This window comes from Scophthalmus maximus, chromosome 15, assembly GCF_022379125.1.
Source record: "Scophthalmus maximus strain ysfricsl-2021 chromosome 15, ASM2237912v1, whole genome shotgun sequence".
NCBI lineage: Eukaryota > Metazoa > Chordata > Actinopteri > Pleuronectiformes > Scophthalmidae > Scophthalmus > Scophthalmus maximus.
In genome coordinates, this window is record NC_061529.1 from 8,958,189 (window position 1) to 8,976,509 (window position 18,321).

Below are 18,321 nucleotides of genomic sequence, written 5' to 3' on the forward strand. Positions count from 1 at the left end.
TGGTCTTAAACGCTAGTTTCAAGTCTTCCCCAATACAGCCTGATGTTCATTTAGTAAATTATGGTCTCATTTAGAATAAAATAGACGATATATCACCATATGCATTTGCACGTGGATACAGCGTGATTGACAGCGTGATTGACAGCTAGTACAGTCCAATCAGTGTGGTTTGCAGGTGTAGGCGCTCCTTTGTCTGGTTGCAAAAAAAGGCTGGTCAAAATACTAAACTTGAGGCTTCAAAACGGAAGTTTTGAAACCAGTGGGTGACGTCACGGTGGGTTGCCACTTGATTCTAGATGGTGTTTTTTCCCAAGTGGAGCACTGGGGAAATAATTGAAAAAAGCTGAGTGTGCAGAGGAAAAATAGCAAATCAGCTTATATGAAATACTGATATGTCTTTAAGGAAAGGCAACAAAAAAAATCATCATTATCACGGTGACTTAAAGAGAAAGGGTAAACTGTTACTGAAATGCTGTGGTTTGGGTTTTTCCGGCCCCTTTTAAATAGGGAGGAGGATTCAGAGCCGTGCCTCTTTTGAGCCTTGGTTGATTGGCTTAACATTTGTTCAGCTTTGAACCAAAATGAGAATTTCATTACAAGGAGATCCTCAGTTACGCCTCTGCGACGGAACATCTTCTGATCTGAAAAGTGTATTTATACTCTGAGCAAGAACAATTCACGCTAAACTCTCCCAACGTGTCTCCCCTACCTCTGACATTTCACGGGAAAGAGAATACAAGGTCACCATTGTTTTATTTTCACACCGAATACTGAAGCAGGTCTTAGCATGAATGGATGATTACTTTATTCTGATTCATCCCATCACAGGTTTTCTACCAGTATTAATATATCAGGTCCTCAGCTGCCCGCTCCGCCACTCTTAATTTTTTTTTCTTTTTTCCAGTTAGACGAGAGTGCCAATGAATAATTGAACAGTCCCTCAGTCCAAATGTCACAACAGGGAAAATTGTTTGCGCTGGCTGGTAATTAGAATTTCATTGTTTGTTATGTAGGTCTGAAATTCCTGTCATTCCACATTCCACCTTATCTTGTTTGATGGCAGATATCGCCGCGCTTTTCTGTCTGCGGAGACACTGAGGCCCGAGATGGAGAAGATGACATGACGCACAATACATTCGCTCGTTCAGCATCATCTCAACCGCTGCAGGCCTCACACACACTCACACCGTCACCGACGCAGACAAAGACACACGCCAAAGCTCTCATAAGCTGCTTTCAGACATGCGCTGAAGTCCAGACATTTTCCTTAAATTCTCCTTGGGGGCTGTATGGGACAGTGTAAATGTGAAAACACGGCAGGAAAATATACGGACAATTCACAGCGAGAGAGTGGGCATGTTGATGACTTTAGACATAAGCCCCACTGAATAAGCCAGAATGTTTTCTGTTGGTGTGAACGCGTCTGACTCGGACAATCTCCTGCTGCCTGCAGCATATGTGAAAGGCAAACTGCGGAAAAAAAAATTCTGGACATTGTTTGCATACACAAATGGACCTGGTTCAGTTTTATAATTGACTCTCATACATACCCGAAATTAGATCCTACTATAGACCTTAAATGTTACATGAATTTATTTATATATTGTTTTATTCCTTTGGCCCATCAGCTTCCTGTTCTTTATGAGATTCTTCCACATTAGTACAACTTAATATTTCACTGCCGCCATGGTCACCACCGCCTGCTCTTAGGACTGAAGCTGACATTTTGTCTGATTGCTCATAATGCGATTTTTTTTCTCGTAATCTGTGTGTGTGTGCTTGCTTGTGTGATGTATCAGTGTGTGACTCTTTTGTGTGTGTGCGGGTGTGTGCACATGTGTGTGAAAGTTTTCTATTTGCATATGAGCTGTCTTAACACAGGCGGTGGGGGAGGCATTATGCTATTCGCTGAGTGCTGTCACACAATATTTTAGGCTTGTTGGTCTCTTCCTGTCTCTTTCTTCTCTGTCAATTTGAATGTAGTGCCTGCAATGGAGAGTGTTAGGATGTCGTCGCTTATCTCACTGATATTTTATTGATATGTTCGTTGATTTTGCTGATCGATTTCCCAAGGAACAGAAAGGAATTCTCAAGAGTAGAATCAATGTTGCTTTTTTTCGAAACCCTTGTTTTGTTGTAGCATTACGTTGGTTATCAGAAGAGAGGCCATGTGTAGCTGATTATCACTATTTTGCAATTAAAGTAGCAATGGTCAGAGCAGAGCTGGTGATCGGGAGTATGGTTTATCTGATAATGTCACGAAGTCGAAGGTTCATGTTTTCTATCACGTTACATTTCTAACATTGTAGAGAACGATACATGAAAGACAACACCATCCTTACCAATGGACCTGTAGATGACCCTCTACTATTCCCTCTTTATCTACATCTCTAGAATTGGTTTCTGTTTCCAAGATATGTGCCTATATCATATTACCACTTGCCTTTGTGTAGCAAAGCATTAAACAAGCAAAGGTTTGTGTATTTAATGAGAAGAGCTGCAGAGCAGCTGCTGAGGGGCGGGTTGAGATAGGGATGGAACTAATTATCATATTTATAGACGTGCTGATACTTAGCTAGGCAAGGATTTAGATTTACTGTACATTCAAGCAATTTAAAGGCCATGAGGGGGGGTAACGATTCTAAAACCAGGATGGAGACCATAATCCATAATCTCGTATCGCGACAGATTAACGGAACTGATTTGGAAAAATCGTTACAGCCCTTTCTGAGGAGCAGACATGAGCTTAATCATTGACAGGAGCAAAACTTGTACAGTCCCACCAATAAATTAATTTAAGTCGGTGTGATTATAGCAGGAACATCTGTAAAACACTTGGCATATTCAATATTTATTTTAAAGGCCCGAAATCAGGCTTAAAATGTTGTGACCTTTGCCATATTAAGAATTTGATTCATCCAGTTTCGTCAATTAGTTTTTCCTGTTTTTAGTTTCCCAGCTCCTGGTGTCACTGCCCACACTCTAGGTCCTTCTTTGTTTTGACTCGAATGTTGTTGGAGTTTATTTGTGCCTTTCACTTTTGTTGTTGTGTGTGCTTACTTGCAAAATAGGTGCTGTGGTGCTGTTGCGGTTCTCTTTTTGCCAGAGTAGGCATCAAATGGCAGTTTAGGGTTTCATTAAGAGAAAAAAAAGCTTTGTTCTGTTTTTCTAAATAGGATTGTGCTGTTTTAGACTGACAGTCTGCACAAAAGGGAATCACCAGCACTCACGCTGAAGCTCACACACACACACACACACACACACACACACACACACACAGACACATACAAAACCTAAAACATGTGTAAAGAACGGAAAAAAATAGTCAGTCTCAGTTGCTAATCACAGTTATTTCCCGAGCCTTTGCCCTCTGCCTGTCACATCTCTTTATCTCTTTCTGACATTTTGTCTTTTGTTATTTCTCCCACCTTTCCTCTCTCTCTCTCACTCTCTCTCTCTGTATTTGCCTCTTTTGATCTTTGCAGCCCTCCATCTCTCCCACCATCATTCCTTTTTGTTCTCTTTATCAGTGGGAGATGGAGTTAAGTGCAGCTGTAGGCCAAATAGCCCGGTGATTGGCTCTCACTTACCCCTGCCTCCCCAGTGCATTTGAAATCACTGATTGCAGACAAGCAAGTCTAAATCAAAGCCCAGCTATAAAGGAAATGGTTTCGAGGGAAAGTGTGTGTGTGTGTGTGTGTGTGTGTGTGTGTGTGTGTGTGTGTGTGTGTGTGTGTGTGTGTGTGTGTGTGTGTGTGTGTGTGTGTGTGTGTGTGTGTGTGTGTGTGTGTGTGTGTGTGTGTGTGTGTGTGTGTGTGTGTGTGTGTGTGTTTTGGTGGAGTGTGTTAAGATTTTTGTGTACTTTGGATGTGTGTCTCCTAAAACCCACTCGCATGAACCATATACTCGCAACACCTGGTTCAAAACCTGACTTGACTTTTTTATTTCTCTCTCTCGAATGATCTCATCCTCAATTTCCTGACCTTTGCCGTTTGTCCTCACCTGCAGACGCCCTGAACACGAGGAACCGCCAGGTGATCTGCACCACGCTCAAGGTCCTGCAGCAGCTGGTGATGTCCGGAGACAAGGTGGGAGCGGCTCTGGTGCGGTACTACAGGCAGATCCTCCCCATTTTCAACATCTTCAAGAACATGAACAGTAAGTTCCAGAAATGCAAATGGTCGAGTGTTAATTGACGGACAGATGGTGTGTCAGCGTGATGGGACTCCATCGCTTTTGTGCAGCAGTCCTTGCGCAAGCTTGTCCCGTTCTGTTCTAAATCTTTTTTTTGTGTTAGTGCTTCTGCTGTGTCAGTGAATTGATGAACAAGCAAGCATTCACCAGGCTGTGAAAGGCAGTGATTGATATTGACATGTAGTGTGTTCCCTGCACTTTTGCTGTGATTTGGTTAAACCAGGGGATCCCACAGAGATGCTCAGCTCTGACGAATGCAATGCAGAATTTAAATGTCTGTTCATGTTCGGTTCCTGTGAATCTTACGACTTTCTGTCAGGAACATCCTTTTTTCAACGTATTCTTTTCTCCGTGGACCCGATATATGCGCCTGTCGCCGAATCCCTTTTTTCCCTTTCTTCCCTCCACTTAAAGAGCCATTTGACAGAGGCGCTCCACTTTGTCCTTTCTGCTGTCCGTCAGGCTGCATTGTGTGGGGCTGTTGAGCGGGGGACTTTGTCCTTGCTCCCTCTGAAAGCCCCCACCTGAGTGGACCGGTGGAGATCAGCCTCAGATAGGCCGACCTCTTTGTGTGGCTGCGTCAAAGCACTTAGCATGGCGTGACATGATGTGGGCCCATTGAAGGTTTGCGAGGAACAACCAAACCCAAATACTGCTCACCACAATGAGTATGGATGCGGAGTGACTTGTCAATCAAGTCATTTAAACACAGGCTTTAACAGGAGAAAATACGGCGCTTTGGTCTCATAATCAATATCCAATTTGAATCTCTTGTCTCTTTAATTCGCTTACATTATCTGTTACTATTTGCTCATGTCTAAAAAAAAGAAGAAGGAGAGCTGCGAGAGATAGCGGGGAAAGACAAAGGATGGGAAAGAAAAGCCTCCCTTATTAGCAAATCTCCTCTCTAAATTAGCTGTCAAATAAATCCCCTAAACCATTTTGAAGCGTGAGTTTCTCCGCTGTGGCGCAGGCTCAGCAGTTGGCTGGTGAAACCCCACCAGGAATAGTTTTATCTGTATCTCGTATAGTTACTGTGCCGGCCTGTCTACCTGCCTGCCTGCTTGTCTGTCCTCCACTGGCGAGCATCGATTAAACCTGAGCCAGCCTCTCACCTGGCAGACGTCCCTGCTACTGACCTCTCCCACAGAGACCGTCCCGGGCCAGAGAGGGGTCCACACAGTTGCCAAAGCACCGGACCCGATCTGCTCGACGAGCATGATGCTTCCTGTTCAGCAATTTACAGGAATCCAATAGATTTTACCTCTATTTTAAGTTTTAGTTGATAGAGAGGCATAACGTTTTACCAAAGTATGTTAGTAGTAAGATGGATGGATTGATAAATAAGCTCCTTTCAGTCCTGCACCGAAGTCCGGTCTTTTCCTGAACTTTTCCTGAGTTGCTGTGAGACCGTAAATGTTGCTCTGGACATTTTCTAGGAAATATTCCTGCTGTTACGAACACGTCTGACTCCGTCAATCTCCTGCTGCGTTCTTTATATGTGAACGGCACCAAATTTTCCAGACGTTTTACGGAGATCATGTCTGAAAACGGCTATAGACAGAAATAATCTTTCCCAATATTTTTATTTCTCCATTTGGAGGTTTTACCATCAGATGAGCTGTCAGTTCATTTCCTGCACTTCCCAATCGCTGCAAACACATAACGACGGAGAATAGACGCGCCTCTCTTAGGAACTGTGTAAACCAGAACTGTGTTCTCAAAAACACAAATCTTTTAGGGCTGTTGTTCCCTCACACTCTCTGTCTCTCTCTTCTCTCTTCAGTTTTATGTGATTTGTTTATGCCAAAATCAAAGCTTTCATTGAAGTCCATTTATGATCTAATATCACTTAAATACACCTCCAGTGCCAATCCCACGCTTGGTCAGTCGTGTCAACAGGAGTCAGGCTTTCGCGGACAGACCCCATCATTGTGTTTGTTACACTATGGGAGAAGCAGGGGACTGTCGAGCAGTGTGTGTGGTAACATCTCCTTTTGGCTCTCCCACACTGTAACTCACAGAGCTTGCATGGCATCCCTCTAATCTCCTGAGCCACAACGGGGCCACTGTCCAGCATGTGCCAAGTGTGATCGTGTGTGTGTGTGAGAGACTACATTTGTGTACATCTGTCATGAATAGTTCTCTGTTGTGTCCCGAACAGTGTGCAGCTGTTTGATTCAGTATAGATGAATCCCCAGCATTCTGCCTGTGTGTCTCTCTCTGTTCACTGTTGTTCAGGTCTGCCAGCCTTGGGCACATAATGCTCCTCCAGATGTCTACTGCGGGCTCACACACATATATACGCACAGGCACACATATCACACACTGTCCCAGCCGAGGCCACACAACCTGACTCTGTCCCCGTCTCCCGAGTTGTTTGAGCTGCGAATCAATAGGCTGACAGCCACCGCTGTGGGGTCAGAGCTACAGTTAGATATCAGCAGCATCTCATCATGGGACAGATCCCCTAGGCCGTGCTCACACTCCTGCCGCGTCGCTCCCACATTGAGACAGGGTTGTGACCTGTTAAATTGGTCTGTATACGGGCCTTATCTGATCCATTTTTTCAGGGTCAGAGCTGGGACTTTAACAGCCATCTCCAAACGGGCCCCTGGGTGTCCTTTCACTCGGGCAGAGCACCGGACCTCTGACCGGGAGAGCACACTCTGGGATCCAGGCCTCTGAAGGAGGAGAGGTTCCATTGTTCAATGAAAAAGAAAAAAAGAAAAAAACCCAAATATGCCAGTTTAACTTCAAGCAGCAGACTAGCATTCTTACCACTGACGTAGTAATGTGTCATTTTGAATTGTACAGCGATCACATACTATCAGCATCCTCGATGTACCCCTGTGTCCTCCGAATCAGCTCGTTCAGCTTTTGTTTACTTTGTGCCTTTTGTCAATCAGCTGTGTGTGTTTATGTGTGTGTGTGTGTGTGTGAGAGAGGGAGAGAGAGAGAGAGACAATGCTGAGGAGAGTGTAAGATTTCCTCCAATGTGATTTGCACGGCTCTCTTGTTTGCTTGCTGTGATGAATCTTATCCCTAATGAAATGCAACAACGTTCCTTATGAGGCAGAGATGTGCTCCCTCATCCAGCAAATTCCCGCTCTCAGTTCGATGGAAGGAAGGAACTCATCTACTGTACGTTATCGAGAGGAAGAGGGGAAGGGACTTAGTGGGATTTTGCGAGGCAGCGGAGCAAATTGAACTGCACATAAAATATTCTGGAATTTTGAATAGGGGTCTGATGGACGCCAATACTGGCCTTATTTAGTAGGTCATGTTACAGCCAGACATGAACAAACCCACATGAAATCCACATTCTTCCTTCGTAGTCTTTATAAAATTCAATATTTCACCTGGGGCAGGAAAACCCGGCGCAACACTTGCGAACATTTGCATTCTCACATACAGCCCTTCTGGAAGATCTAAGGAAAATGTCTGGACTTCAGTGAAGTCATTCAGAGTTCAATTTATTACAAGGAGGACTGGAGTTGACACACCCAGTCCAGTGGTACCACACACTGAGTATATCTTGAAACAACTGACTGATAAATGGTTTGGTTCCGCAACATCTTTTTTCATTCAGATTCAGTATTTGAAGCATACACGGCCATGGACAACATAAGGGGATGTTTTTCATGGCGTCTTCAGCCTCTCAGTGGTTGTTTGTTGTGTCTGTACGTTGTTGATGTTTGCCTGGAGGGCTCTCCTGGTGTTAATTTCAGCCCTACACTGAAGCATTGTTGTTGTTGCCCTGAAGATTTTCTCCACTTATTCGCGGAGGTGTGGGTCCTTAAACTCCTATTCATCACTGACAAAACTCTCTTTCACAAACACAACTTAACACACTCGTACATACAGCATTTTGCTCTCACACACAAACACACACACACACACACACACTGCGGTGATCTGGATCATTTGGCCTCTTTTATCTTCCTGCTAGGAATGTGGCCAGCTATGATAAGGTCTCACCCACACGCATTGCTTAGCGCCCACACACACACACGTGCGCGCGCAGACATTGTGATAGTGGCTCTTTGTCTTCTGTGCCTCGGCGACTGGTGAGGTTTTTGTGTTGGTGACAGATGAAGTGCTGTGGCTGGCCACTCTGTCTTCCCCCCTTGGGCCTGGTTTATTTGTGCATCACATGGCACAAACACACACGCACAGTCGCGCACACACACCGCTCATGCTGGACGTCTATATGAATGCAGTGGATCAGTTACAGCCCGTGCTGATTGCTGGAATGGAAATAAACAGGAAAAAGCTGGCTGACCACGCAACCTCTCCCAGACAGACGGATGGGGACAGAGGAACATGAAGCCAAGGACACAAACTCACACACATGTTACTGCCATGCTATGAAATGACTGTCATGGACTCACACGCACACGCATGAACACACAGACAGGCAAATCGAATCCAAAGCATTTTTTCCCAGACTCATTTTTTATCTGACAGAAGGACAAGCGTATGCCAGTGTAGTCAGCCACCTGTGCTGTTGTCCACGATACAACATAATGCTCCCGCTTCCTGCCAGAACACTGCACTGTTGCATGCCCCCGTGATATTGAAGTTAATTCCTGGGGATTCCCATTCACAAACATTTGCTTTATTTAAATTTCCTTTTCCAGCTGCCATTGAAAAATGTATTCACTGCCATGCTTTCACTGTGTACACAGCCACACAACGTAGGGGACCATGCTCCCCACCCACCCACACCCATCTACCCACCCACCGACCCACCGACCCCGCGTACACGCAGACGCACACACAGACAAACTCATGGCCCCCATGTAATCCATCATCCTCCATACACACGCAGCTCCGTGTCCCTGTGGACAACAGAGCACACTCCTCATCCTCTGCCCCTGTCTCCTCTTCCATGTACCTCTCTCCAACAGGAGATATATATCTATCTATCAAGCAATCACCGTCTGCCAAGACCCCTCCGCCATTAAAGTACAGGAAGAGTGTGGAGAAACAGAGGAAGAGAGAGAAAGAGAGAAAAGAGAGATGGAAGGATAGATAGCGAGAGTGAGTGAGAGATGAAATCCAGGTAATATCAAGCCTGCGTGGTCCTACCTGCTCTAGTGTTAGCATGCTTCACAGCACATAATGGCTTTTTTTCTCTCTTCCCTCCTGAAGCTCAAGAAAAGACAGTGGAGGAAAATAGTGGAAATATATATTTTATATTAATTCAGACCCCCCTCCTTCTCGTCCCCCGACTCCGCTATCTCTCCTCATTCCCGGACTCCTTCCGCCTGCGGATATGCCCACCTGGCTCTGTTAATTTCTATTGTCAGCAGGTCTGACGCAGAGCAGCCAATCAGGTGCGAGCGTGAGCCCCTGGGCCTGCAGTCGCTCTGCGGCTCCAATTTAAAGGTCAGCTGATAAGCGGCCAGATTCATGCATAATCGGGGGCTGCACTGCAGGCAGACAGACAGACTGTTCCAAGAAAACCAACTCACACAAACTCAAAAGATACGCGCGCGCACACACACACACACACACACACACACACACACACACACACCATCCTCTGGTCCAAGATTGACCCTCTCAAACTTTTTTTTTTTTACTTTGCAGACTTGGATGGACACGTTTGACCTTTGCGTTCCCCGCAGGAACATATTTGTGTCTCTATTGTTCCCACAGGTTGGATAATGTACTCTCACTAATTGCTCGAGAGAAGAAGAAGAACTTGGCTTTGTGTTTGTTGATTTGTTCATTAATTTGTACATAGTGCCTTTTTTTGCAATGTGAAGCACTTAGGGGATTTATGGGATCCACTCTTTAAATGGCACAGATCCCCAAAGCTGGCAGTGTGCAAAATGAAATGGAATTTGTCGTCTTTGCACAGTTTGCAGCTTTTGCCCTGCACCACTTCGATCGCTTTAGTGTGGACGCTGGCCAGCAGCACTTGCGCGAGCTCGATCGCTCCTCCCCCTCCCCACAGTATATGATATAATTGCTTTATTTCTGGTTTAATCAATTCCACATTTCTTCATTCCATTTAACTTTTGAGTTTGCAAAGATGCAACAACATTAACAAATCCAGTGCAGTCTAACTCGAGTCATTCAGAAAGTGACCAGAAAAAAAAAAATCCCACTCTCTTAATGTACAGTTTTGTCAGGACTGTCAGGACTGTACCAAAAAGGTGTCAATGTTATTCTGTAATTTTATATACCTTAGTTGTAGTGTTGTTCTAGATTTTGTTCTACTGTAAATGTCTGTAATGGTTGTAAATTGCCATTTAAACACGCCAATAGACTTTATTCAAGCCCAAAACAATTATTCTACGTTATACCATGCATTTTAATATCAAGTATGTCACAGAAAAGTCTATCTGCTATTTAACATCTTAAAATTATTTACCCAGCGTCTGTGTGATGCTCCTCCAGGTGTCTCTTCGGGTTTGTGCTTTTCCTCCCAGTGATCCGGCAGCCGTGGGGATTTCATTGTGTTTTATTTGAAATGGGCCCAAACCCTGGTTTGGTTATGTTCTTTTTCCTGCTACAGGGAATTGTTTGGTCCAGTCTGGGGCCGTTGCTGTGCTGCTGTGCAGAATCAACAGAAATCTGATTCAAGTGCCTATAGGAAGAGAATCGTGCAGCGCAGCAATTCAAGGAGGAACCTTATTCTTTTTCCTCACCAACAGAATATTAGTGTCTTCTTACTGTTTCGTGACGTTGTCGTCAAGTCATCTTCAAATCATCTTCAAGTCATCTTCTCATTTCACTCGTTGCCAAACACATTTCCTCATTGTTTTCATTAACAGAATTAAAGCTAACCAGTAGTCCTCAATCTCAGCGGGGCTCCTCCTTTCATTCCCTCTAATCCAAGTGGCTCTCAATTACCTAATTGGATGAGTTACGAGGGTCCTTTCCCTCTCTCCGTTCCCTCCCCTTTCAATGAGATTAACACACTGTAATTAATGAATTTGGGGCACTTTGGAATGATTTTGCGGGATTGTCCGCGCTCCGGGGGCCTGACAAGTGAAACAAAATTATCGAGTTGTCGAAGTTTGACAATACAGTAAGATGAATAGTGTTAATATTACCTGTGTTTGCGAAAAGACACGTGATCGTTGAACATGTAGTGCTATGTGAACGTGGATCGGGTTGATAGTGGTCTGCTTTGTTGTTATTCCCACCAGAGTGTCTGTGGGCGCCAGCCATTTGATTTGCCAAAGAGCGACGACTTTCTGATGTAATCTATTTATCATGTCTCTCCTTGTGTACGAATCTGTGTCCTTGCGTGTGTCATGACTTCCCAGTAGCGAGCGGGGAGCGCTCCTGCAGGCTCCCACCGCATCACTGTGTTTGACATCTCCGCAGGCAGCCGGCGACAGAATGCTGGTGTGTGTGCAGACTTTTTGTCCAGCCCACTTTGGATCAGCATTCGCAACCTGCGCCAGGTTGCCCGTCAGCTTTCATAAACAGCCCGACTTCACCAACAGGCCCGCCGCTCCAAAGTGGGGAAAAAAATGCACAGTTTGGATCAACAAATAACAAATAGCATTTCAGCAGCCCCCCTAACTTACTGTCCAATGCATGGACACATATTTACAAGTGAAATGAAAATAGGTTTGTATTACCAGTGTCAGGATAAAGTCCTACCTGTTTGCCAGATGTGGGCATAAATCTAAATACTCTGAATTAAAAAATAAAAAATAAATAACTGACATTTATATATATATATAATGTAATCTTAATTTTGGGGATGCAAGATTGATCCCGGATACGTTCATGGACTATTGAACTGCATTTTTTTTTACAAATTCTAGAAAAAAAGTATGAATGAACTTGATTTTGAACCAGCCATTGTTTGGAAATTGCTCAGGATGGTCGAGCGAGACCTCAGTCGGGCATTGTCAGTCATCGACACCATTGTCAGTCATCGACACCATTGTCAGTCATCGACACCTGTCATTCCTAGGGTCTGTCTCCTGTCTGTCTGCGTCTTTAGAGACCGGGCTCCCGATCACTGCCCTTTTCCCTGACAGAGGTAACCTTATCTCCTCCGCTCTCACCCAGACATGCCAGCATGCGCCAGTCACAGTCCTCACTCTCTCTAATGGATGTAATTGAAGCCTAATCTAACATACTAATGCACGCTACTCCCTGAGACCCCCCCCTAAACAACAATCCTCCCCCCAACCCACACAGATCCCTATAAGGTTGTCGTCCCAGACAAGCCTTGTCCCACATCCAGACGACACGTTTTGGCTGGCTCCTATCTCTAATGTTTCCATCTGGCCCCATGGCTCACATTCCGCTAGCCATCACAGAATATGAGGACAGAGAACTTCTAGTGAGTGCAGCACAAAATTATTGCTGCTGTTAAAATCCTATGAAGTAGCGGTTGTTGTTTAAGTTATTATTTTCCTATCTTTCATTATTAAGTCTTAAGACAAAAAATGATTCCACTGTCAAATTAAAGGAAGCCACAACAGTGGGCAGATGTCAATGTCCATGCAGAAGAACAACATTTATCAGTTGTGTTCTTCTCCCCAATTTTTTTTCTCACCTCATTGGCTGCCAGTTAAATGTAGGATTAATTTTAAGCGTTGTCTGGCCCGCTGTTATATTACGGAGCTACTAACTCCCTGCGCTCCAAGTGGTGACCTAGGAATCTTGTAGCCAACATTTGCCAGTAGTTCCTGAGTCAAGGCTGGTAACTAAAGGTGGCCGGACTTTTGCCATCAGGAACCTGCGGCTCTGTAATTCCATGCCTGAGGAGATCAGATTTTACCAGCATGTAACCTTTTTTAAGACATTTTATAGGAAAGTCTTTTAATAACAATGTTGTTTGATTTTATCTTATCTTATCTCTATTATCTCTTATAATAATTATTATTTCTGAGAATTCCTTGTTATCTTGTATAGTGAAGTAAGTGAAATAATACGACTCTGCTTGTTTCATTCGGCTCTTTGTTCACTCTGCCGTTCTGAATTAGGACGTCACCTGAGGAGCATGACGTCCATACGACGTCTTTTATTGTCCTCGTGTGCGTGCGTGTGCGTGCGTGCGTGTGCGTGCGTGCGTGCGTACGGAGCAAATGAAAGCCAATCCTCTAAACCAGATGTTACCTCATTATCTTCGCCAACCCACTAGTAGAACCACTCGGGTCATAGAGAAGAAAGGCTTGCATGTTTTAGTAGACAGTAAGAGAAAACACACACTGATTTTTTTCCTTCCGTCTACAGCTGAGCTACACATCAACCCCCCTTCCTCACTAGATCAGGATACTACAGTTCATTGTGCCGTAATATAATAGTGACTATGCAAATAACTTTAGTTTCAATATTAAAGGATCTAATTCTTCAGAGTTTATATAAACAGTCCATACTGTGTGTGATACTTTTTCACTGGGGATTTTTGTGACAACTGCTCTACAGTGAACAAACATAACTGTCAGCACATTGGGGCGTTTCTGCATTGTGTCCTTAAATCACACTTAAATCTCTATTTCTCACTGACCCCTCTGCTCCTATAGTTATTTCTTGTGGCCATTTAATGGCAGCTTTGAGCACTTTTCTCCATAACAGCTACTGTAGGTTTGATCGAACTGCATTTTCCGAGAAACAACGGTGGCGCTCCGAAGACAAATAAATGGACATTTTTAACAAGAGCCAAGTAAGCTGAAAGCCGCACAACGTGGCGTTGACTCACCGCATGACAAACATGACAAATCACTGAAATGTATGACAGGACACGACCTGATTCCACCACATTCACTTCCAAAACCAGTAAAATCAAAATTAATGCAGCTTATGAATGTGTTTGCATGCATGCTGCCAGCTAACGATGTGCTCAGAAATTTAAGAAGCCACTTGGAATTTTTATCTGCAAAAAAAAACTGCTTCGAGCCCTTACGCTTTTCACTGCTGCGACACTGCGAATGGTTAAAATTGATTTAATAAAGAAAAGATTCATATTTAAATAGGCTTCTGGCAATGCACAGTATTATAATTTAGAACGCACATTGCACATTGTTTGCATAATTAATTCATTGCAGCTTCATCTGTAAATAATATTGTTAACACACAAGTCGCTCAGGCATGGAAGACCACGATCAGGAGCTGTGTGTGTGGGTGTGTGTGTGTATAGCGGGGCACATAGCCACTGCTGCGCAAACACGGAAAAGAATTCCCACAGTACTGTCATGTTTACTCTTAGGATCTGTTCTGTCACACAGGCGTGCGTGCAGGGGTGCGCACACGCACACATCGTCGCTGCCCTTCAAAGTCAATTGAGGGGGATATAAACCTCGATATGTCCGCTTTACGCCACCACGTGTAATGTAGAGCTTGCCTGTCAGGATCATATTCTATAGGTAATTTCTTGCCATCTCTCGTGTTGCTGGTAACCTCGAAACGTAGTCAATAACACAAGGAACTTAACGCTGCGATTGATTTGTGATGAAGTTAGATTATTCGGTGACAGTGTCTTTTGAATAGGAAAAGCGCTAAATCAATCAGAGCTAATTCACTGTCAGCGTCAACAATCCAAATAGAAGTATGAAGAATAAATGTCAAAATAATGAGCTGCACTACGACATTAGTTTCACTACTCTTGTATAAATACACACTGTCACTGCTGATTGTTGAACACAACATTTTCTGTTCTTTCATTTCATTGCGGTGGTTTTTTTTTTGTGTGTTTCTAACAAACAAAAAAACGCATCCATCTTGCAGATCACACAAGAAAACAAACTTTCATGGAAAACGTAAACAGAACTCTCAGGGGAGTCAATAAGGTCAAGGATGTTGATTTGCTCCGTGGTGGTTTATGCACATCTATTCTCCCGTGTAATTTTTCTCTTGTTGATAATGACAGAGGTCAGAACTGAACCACTGCATCCTGCAAACAGGTCATGTAATTAACTCTGTCCAACCTCCAACCAAGGTTTCCACATGATCTCTCATCCTCTTCCTTTTTGAGTCCGTTCCTCCCGCTCCTCTGTTTTCTCTTCCTATATTCTTTCTCTTTCACCTGTTTTTTTTTTCCCATGTTGCTGGAACCATGACTTTTTTTTTATGCACTCTTTTTGTTCAATGTAGCTCATGTGCTAAAAGCCTTGGCCTCTTTGTTCTCTACTGTGAGCCACCCATAATGCTGTTCTAGTGTTAAGCTCAGTGCGATGAATAATTCACCCAGCGGACTGTGGCAGCTCTTGTAACGTCCTGACCCCCCCGCCGACGCCCCCCGTGCACGCCTGGGACACTTTACAAGCTCCCAAAGGAGACGCATCCATGATTCCCCTTCTTTCCTCTCACCTCACCTCAGCTCCTCTCCTCTCCACCGCCTTCTCCACATGAAATATTTAGCCGGCGCGAATAGAGAGGTGAGCATCCCTGACTCCCCCATGGCTTCCGCTCTCTGTCTCACCTCATCTCTCTCTCATACACTACATGTCCCGCTGTTCCCCTCAATCCTCTCTTTATGCACCGAGGCAACGAGGGGGGCGGAATGAGCGGATGAGCGGCCGAAACATTTCGGTGTCTACAGCCGCCCCTCTGAGTGGCCTTGTCAAACACACTAAAATCCCCGCAACTAGCTGGAGAGAGAGAGACGTAATTATGACCGGCCGCTCTCTGCGCATTCGCTCGCCTTGAATCCTCGGGAGATCTATCCTGCTGTGTTCTCGCGTGGGCCAACTCGTGACATTTCGCGGGAATTTTACTCGGCGGGAAAAGTTTTGGAAAATGTCTTGAGGATGGAAGTTCGACCAGTGCAGTCATAAAAAGCACACAACGGAGAGAGGGAGAGTCCAGTCCCGTGACATTAGCGAAATGCGTGTCCATGAATTAGGAGGGCCGAGCTTCTGAGGAAGCATTATCTGTTTGAACATCAACAATCTTTCTCCAACTTCACTTACTGCCCCTTTAAACTCCTAGCACAAACCTCGGTGTTTGTACATATTTAACCAAAACTTGTTACTAAGTGATCTTTAAATGTGCTTGGCAGGCAGAATTTCTTACCTTTGGACAGAGCTAGCATAGCTGTTTCCCCCTTTTTGGAGTGGTATCATTCTTGTCGTCTAATTATTTCTGTAATAGATTAATAGGTTGAAATGTTCATGTTACCAACTTAAATCTTAATTGTTGCTTACACCGTGTCATTTCTATGTAATGTTTTCGCTTAACCACGTATGCGTATGAATTTCAGCTTGTGTTCACAGCGTGTTCTTTATGTCGGCCTCTGTGGGTGTCACAATGTCTCCCGTGTGTCTGTCATCACAGCTTTTGTTCCCCCTCAGCCCTGCTATTCTGGGCAGATAAAGGTCAACTTCCCCTCCAGCACCTTGAGGATGCTTAGATCATAAATCCACATAGTCTCTGGTTTCTGTATCGTGAGGCACAAGGTTATCTGTTGTACATTTTTAATGTACAGTAATGGTTGCTTGTGTAACAGTGTTTAAGGTAGATTTTGATCCCTGCATCTATTTAGGATCAACTAAATAAATATATATTTTAGCCCACAGCTTTGGAATGGTTTCTATATGAATATTTATATTATAACATATGGAGACTTGTACTGTTTCAATTTGTTTGGCAGAGCAGTCATATTGGATGCCAAATGTTTGTCGATTTGTGTGTGCGTGCGCGTGTGTCTGTGTGTGTGTGTGCGTGTGCGTGTGTGTCTGTGTGTGTGTGTGCGTGTGCGTGTGTGTGTGCATGCTCAGGCCACATGGAAACAGATGCTGTACTGTAATTTAAGTCGGACTTGAAACTTTTGTGAGTGTTGAGTACTGAGGAATGTGACAGTTGCAGCAGGGTCATATGCTCCCTTCACATTTTTATCCCCCCAACATATGAGTACACGCTGGTGGGTGGTTCGTGGAAAATGACCCGTGCGGCACAATGCCCCTGCCCCTCACACTGCACATATGACGAAGTAACCCTGTAATCCCGCATGGGGCCTCTCCCTCTCGCTGGAAAATAAGAGAGGAGACGCCGCTCGTCACCTGAGTCCATATGTGCGGAGAGATTGAGCCAACAGCTGCTTCGGAGCAATTGGGAAACGGCAACAGGGTTTCACGCCTCCAGCTTGAGGAGTGAATTAGAGAGGAAACCATATGCTGCTGAAGGTTGCGCGAGATCACGCAATCCAGTGTTCAGCTCTCAGCTTGTGAATTGTTGTTCAGCTGCTGATAAATACAAGCCATGGATCACTCATTGGTGTGTGTGTGTGTGTGTGTGTGTGTGTGTGTGTGTGTGTGTGTGTGTGTGTGTGTGTGCGTGTGCGTGTGTGTGTGTGTGTGTCACCTTTATTGGAATGTCTCCTGATATTTTCAATCCAGCACCTTGTCAATAAGCTGATGCACATATCGATTGAGCCAGAGATGTTTCTAACCCCTCACCAACAGGACGCCTCTGAATGGCTGTAGAGGTATAAATGAATAATGTTGAAAAACAGCTCTGGGGGATTTGGATTGAGTTGACTGATTGCAGGGGATGTTATGCTCCATCCATGTTTGTAATCCTGTGTTTTTTCCCCGTGTGTGTAAACAGGTTTGGTTTCCCATATGTCCGCATGTGTGTTTATACTACCCCAGAGCAGCAGTCACCGCAGGGTGGGCTTTTATTAAAGAGTCGTAATGAGTGAGAGCCATCACCAGCCAGCTCGCCCTATTGATTACCTATAAAGAGCACTCAGTGGAGACATGCTGTGATCCATAGATAATGCTTTGCACAGGCAGGCTCAACTTAGCCATGATCTAAGCCTCTGAGACGCCGCGCCACATCTTCAATTTTGATCGAGTCGCTCTGTTCCTCGAGCGAGCGACTGGCGGGTCAAATTAGTGAAATTGTGACTTTTCCAAATTTTGTAGAATCAGGACATTTTAAACAGTCACTGTGTTTATTATCATAAACATGATCTCCAACTAGAGAATATAGTTAGCTGTAAACTTTACACTGGCCAACATCCTCACTGCTGACTGAAAATCATGTCAAAGATGCCAAGGTATGTCTTTCAGTGTAGCTTTCAGTAAATGTTCAGCTCCCACATTAACACCACCATACACACTTCTGCACACCAACAACTATGTGACAGGTAGAAATGTGTTGGCATCCACAAAGGTTACCTGGTATACGAACTGAATG

General features: G+C 44.4%; 1 protein-coding gene across 2 annotated transcripts in view; it reads left to right on the plus strand.

Moving 5' to 3' along the window:
- The window catches only part of pacrg (PARK2 co-regulated), a 122,199-nt gene that overhangs the window by 66,145 nt on the left and 37,733 nt on the right, over positions 1-18,321 (plus strand). For both annotated transcript variants that reach the window (XM_035610342.1, XM_035610343.1), the window contains exon 5: positions 4,009-4,158. In XM_035610342.1, the coding sequence (XP_035466235.1) occupies positions 4,009-4,158 (150 nt within the window). The remainder of the gene's footprint in view (positions 1-4,008; positions 4,159-18,321) is intronic.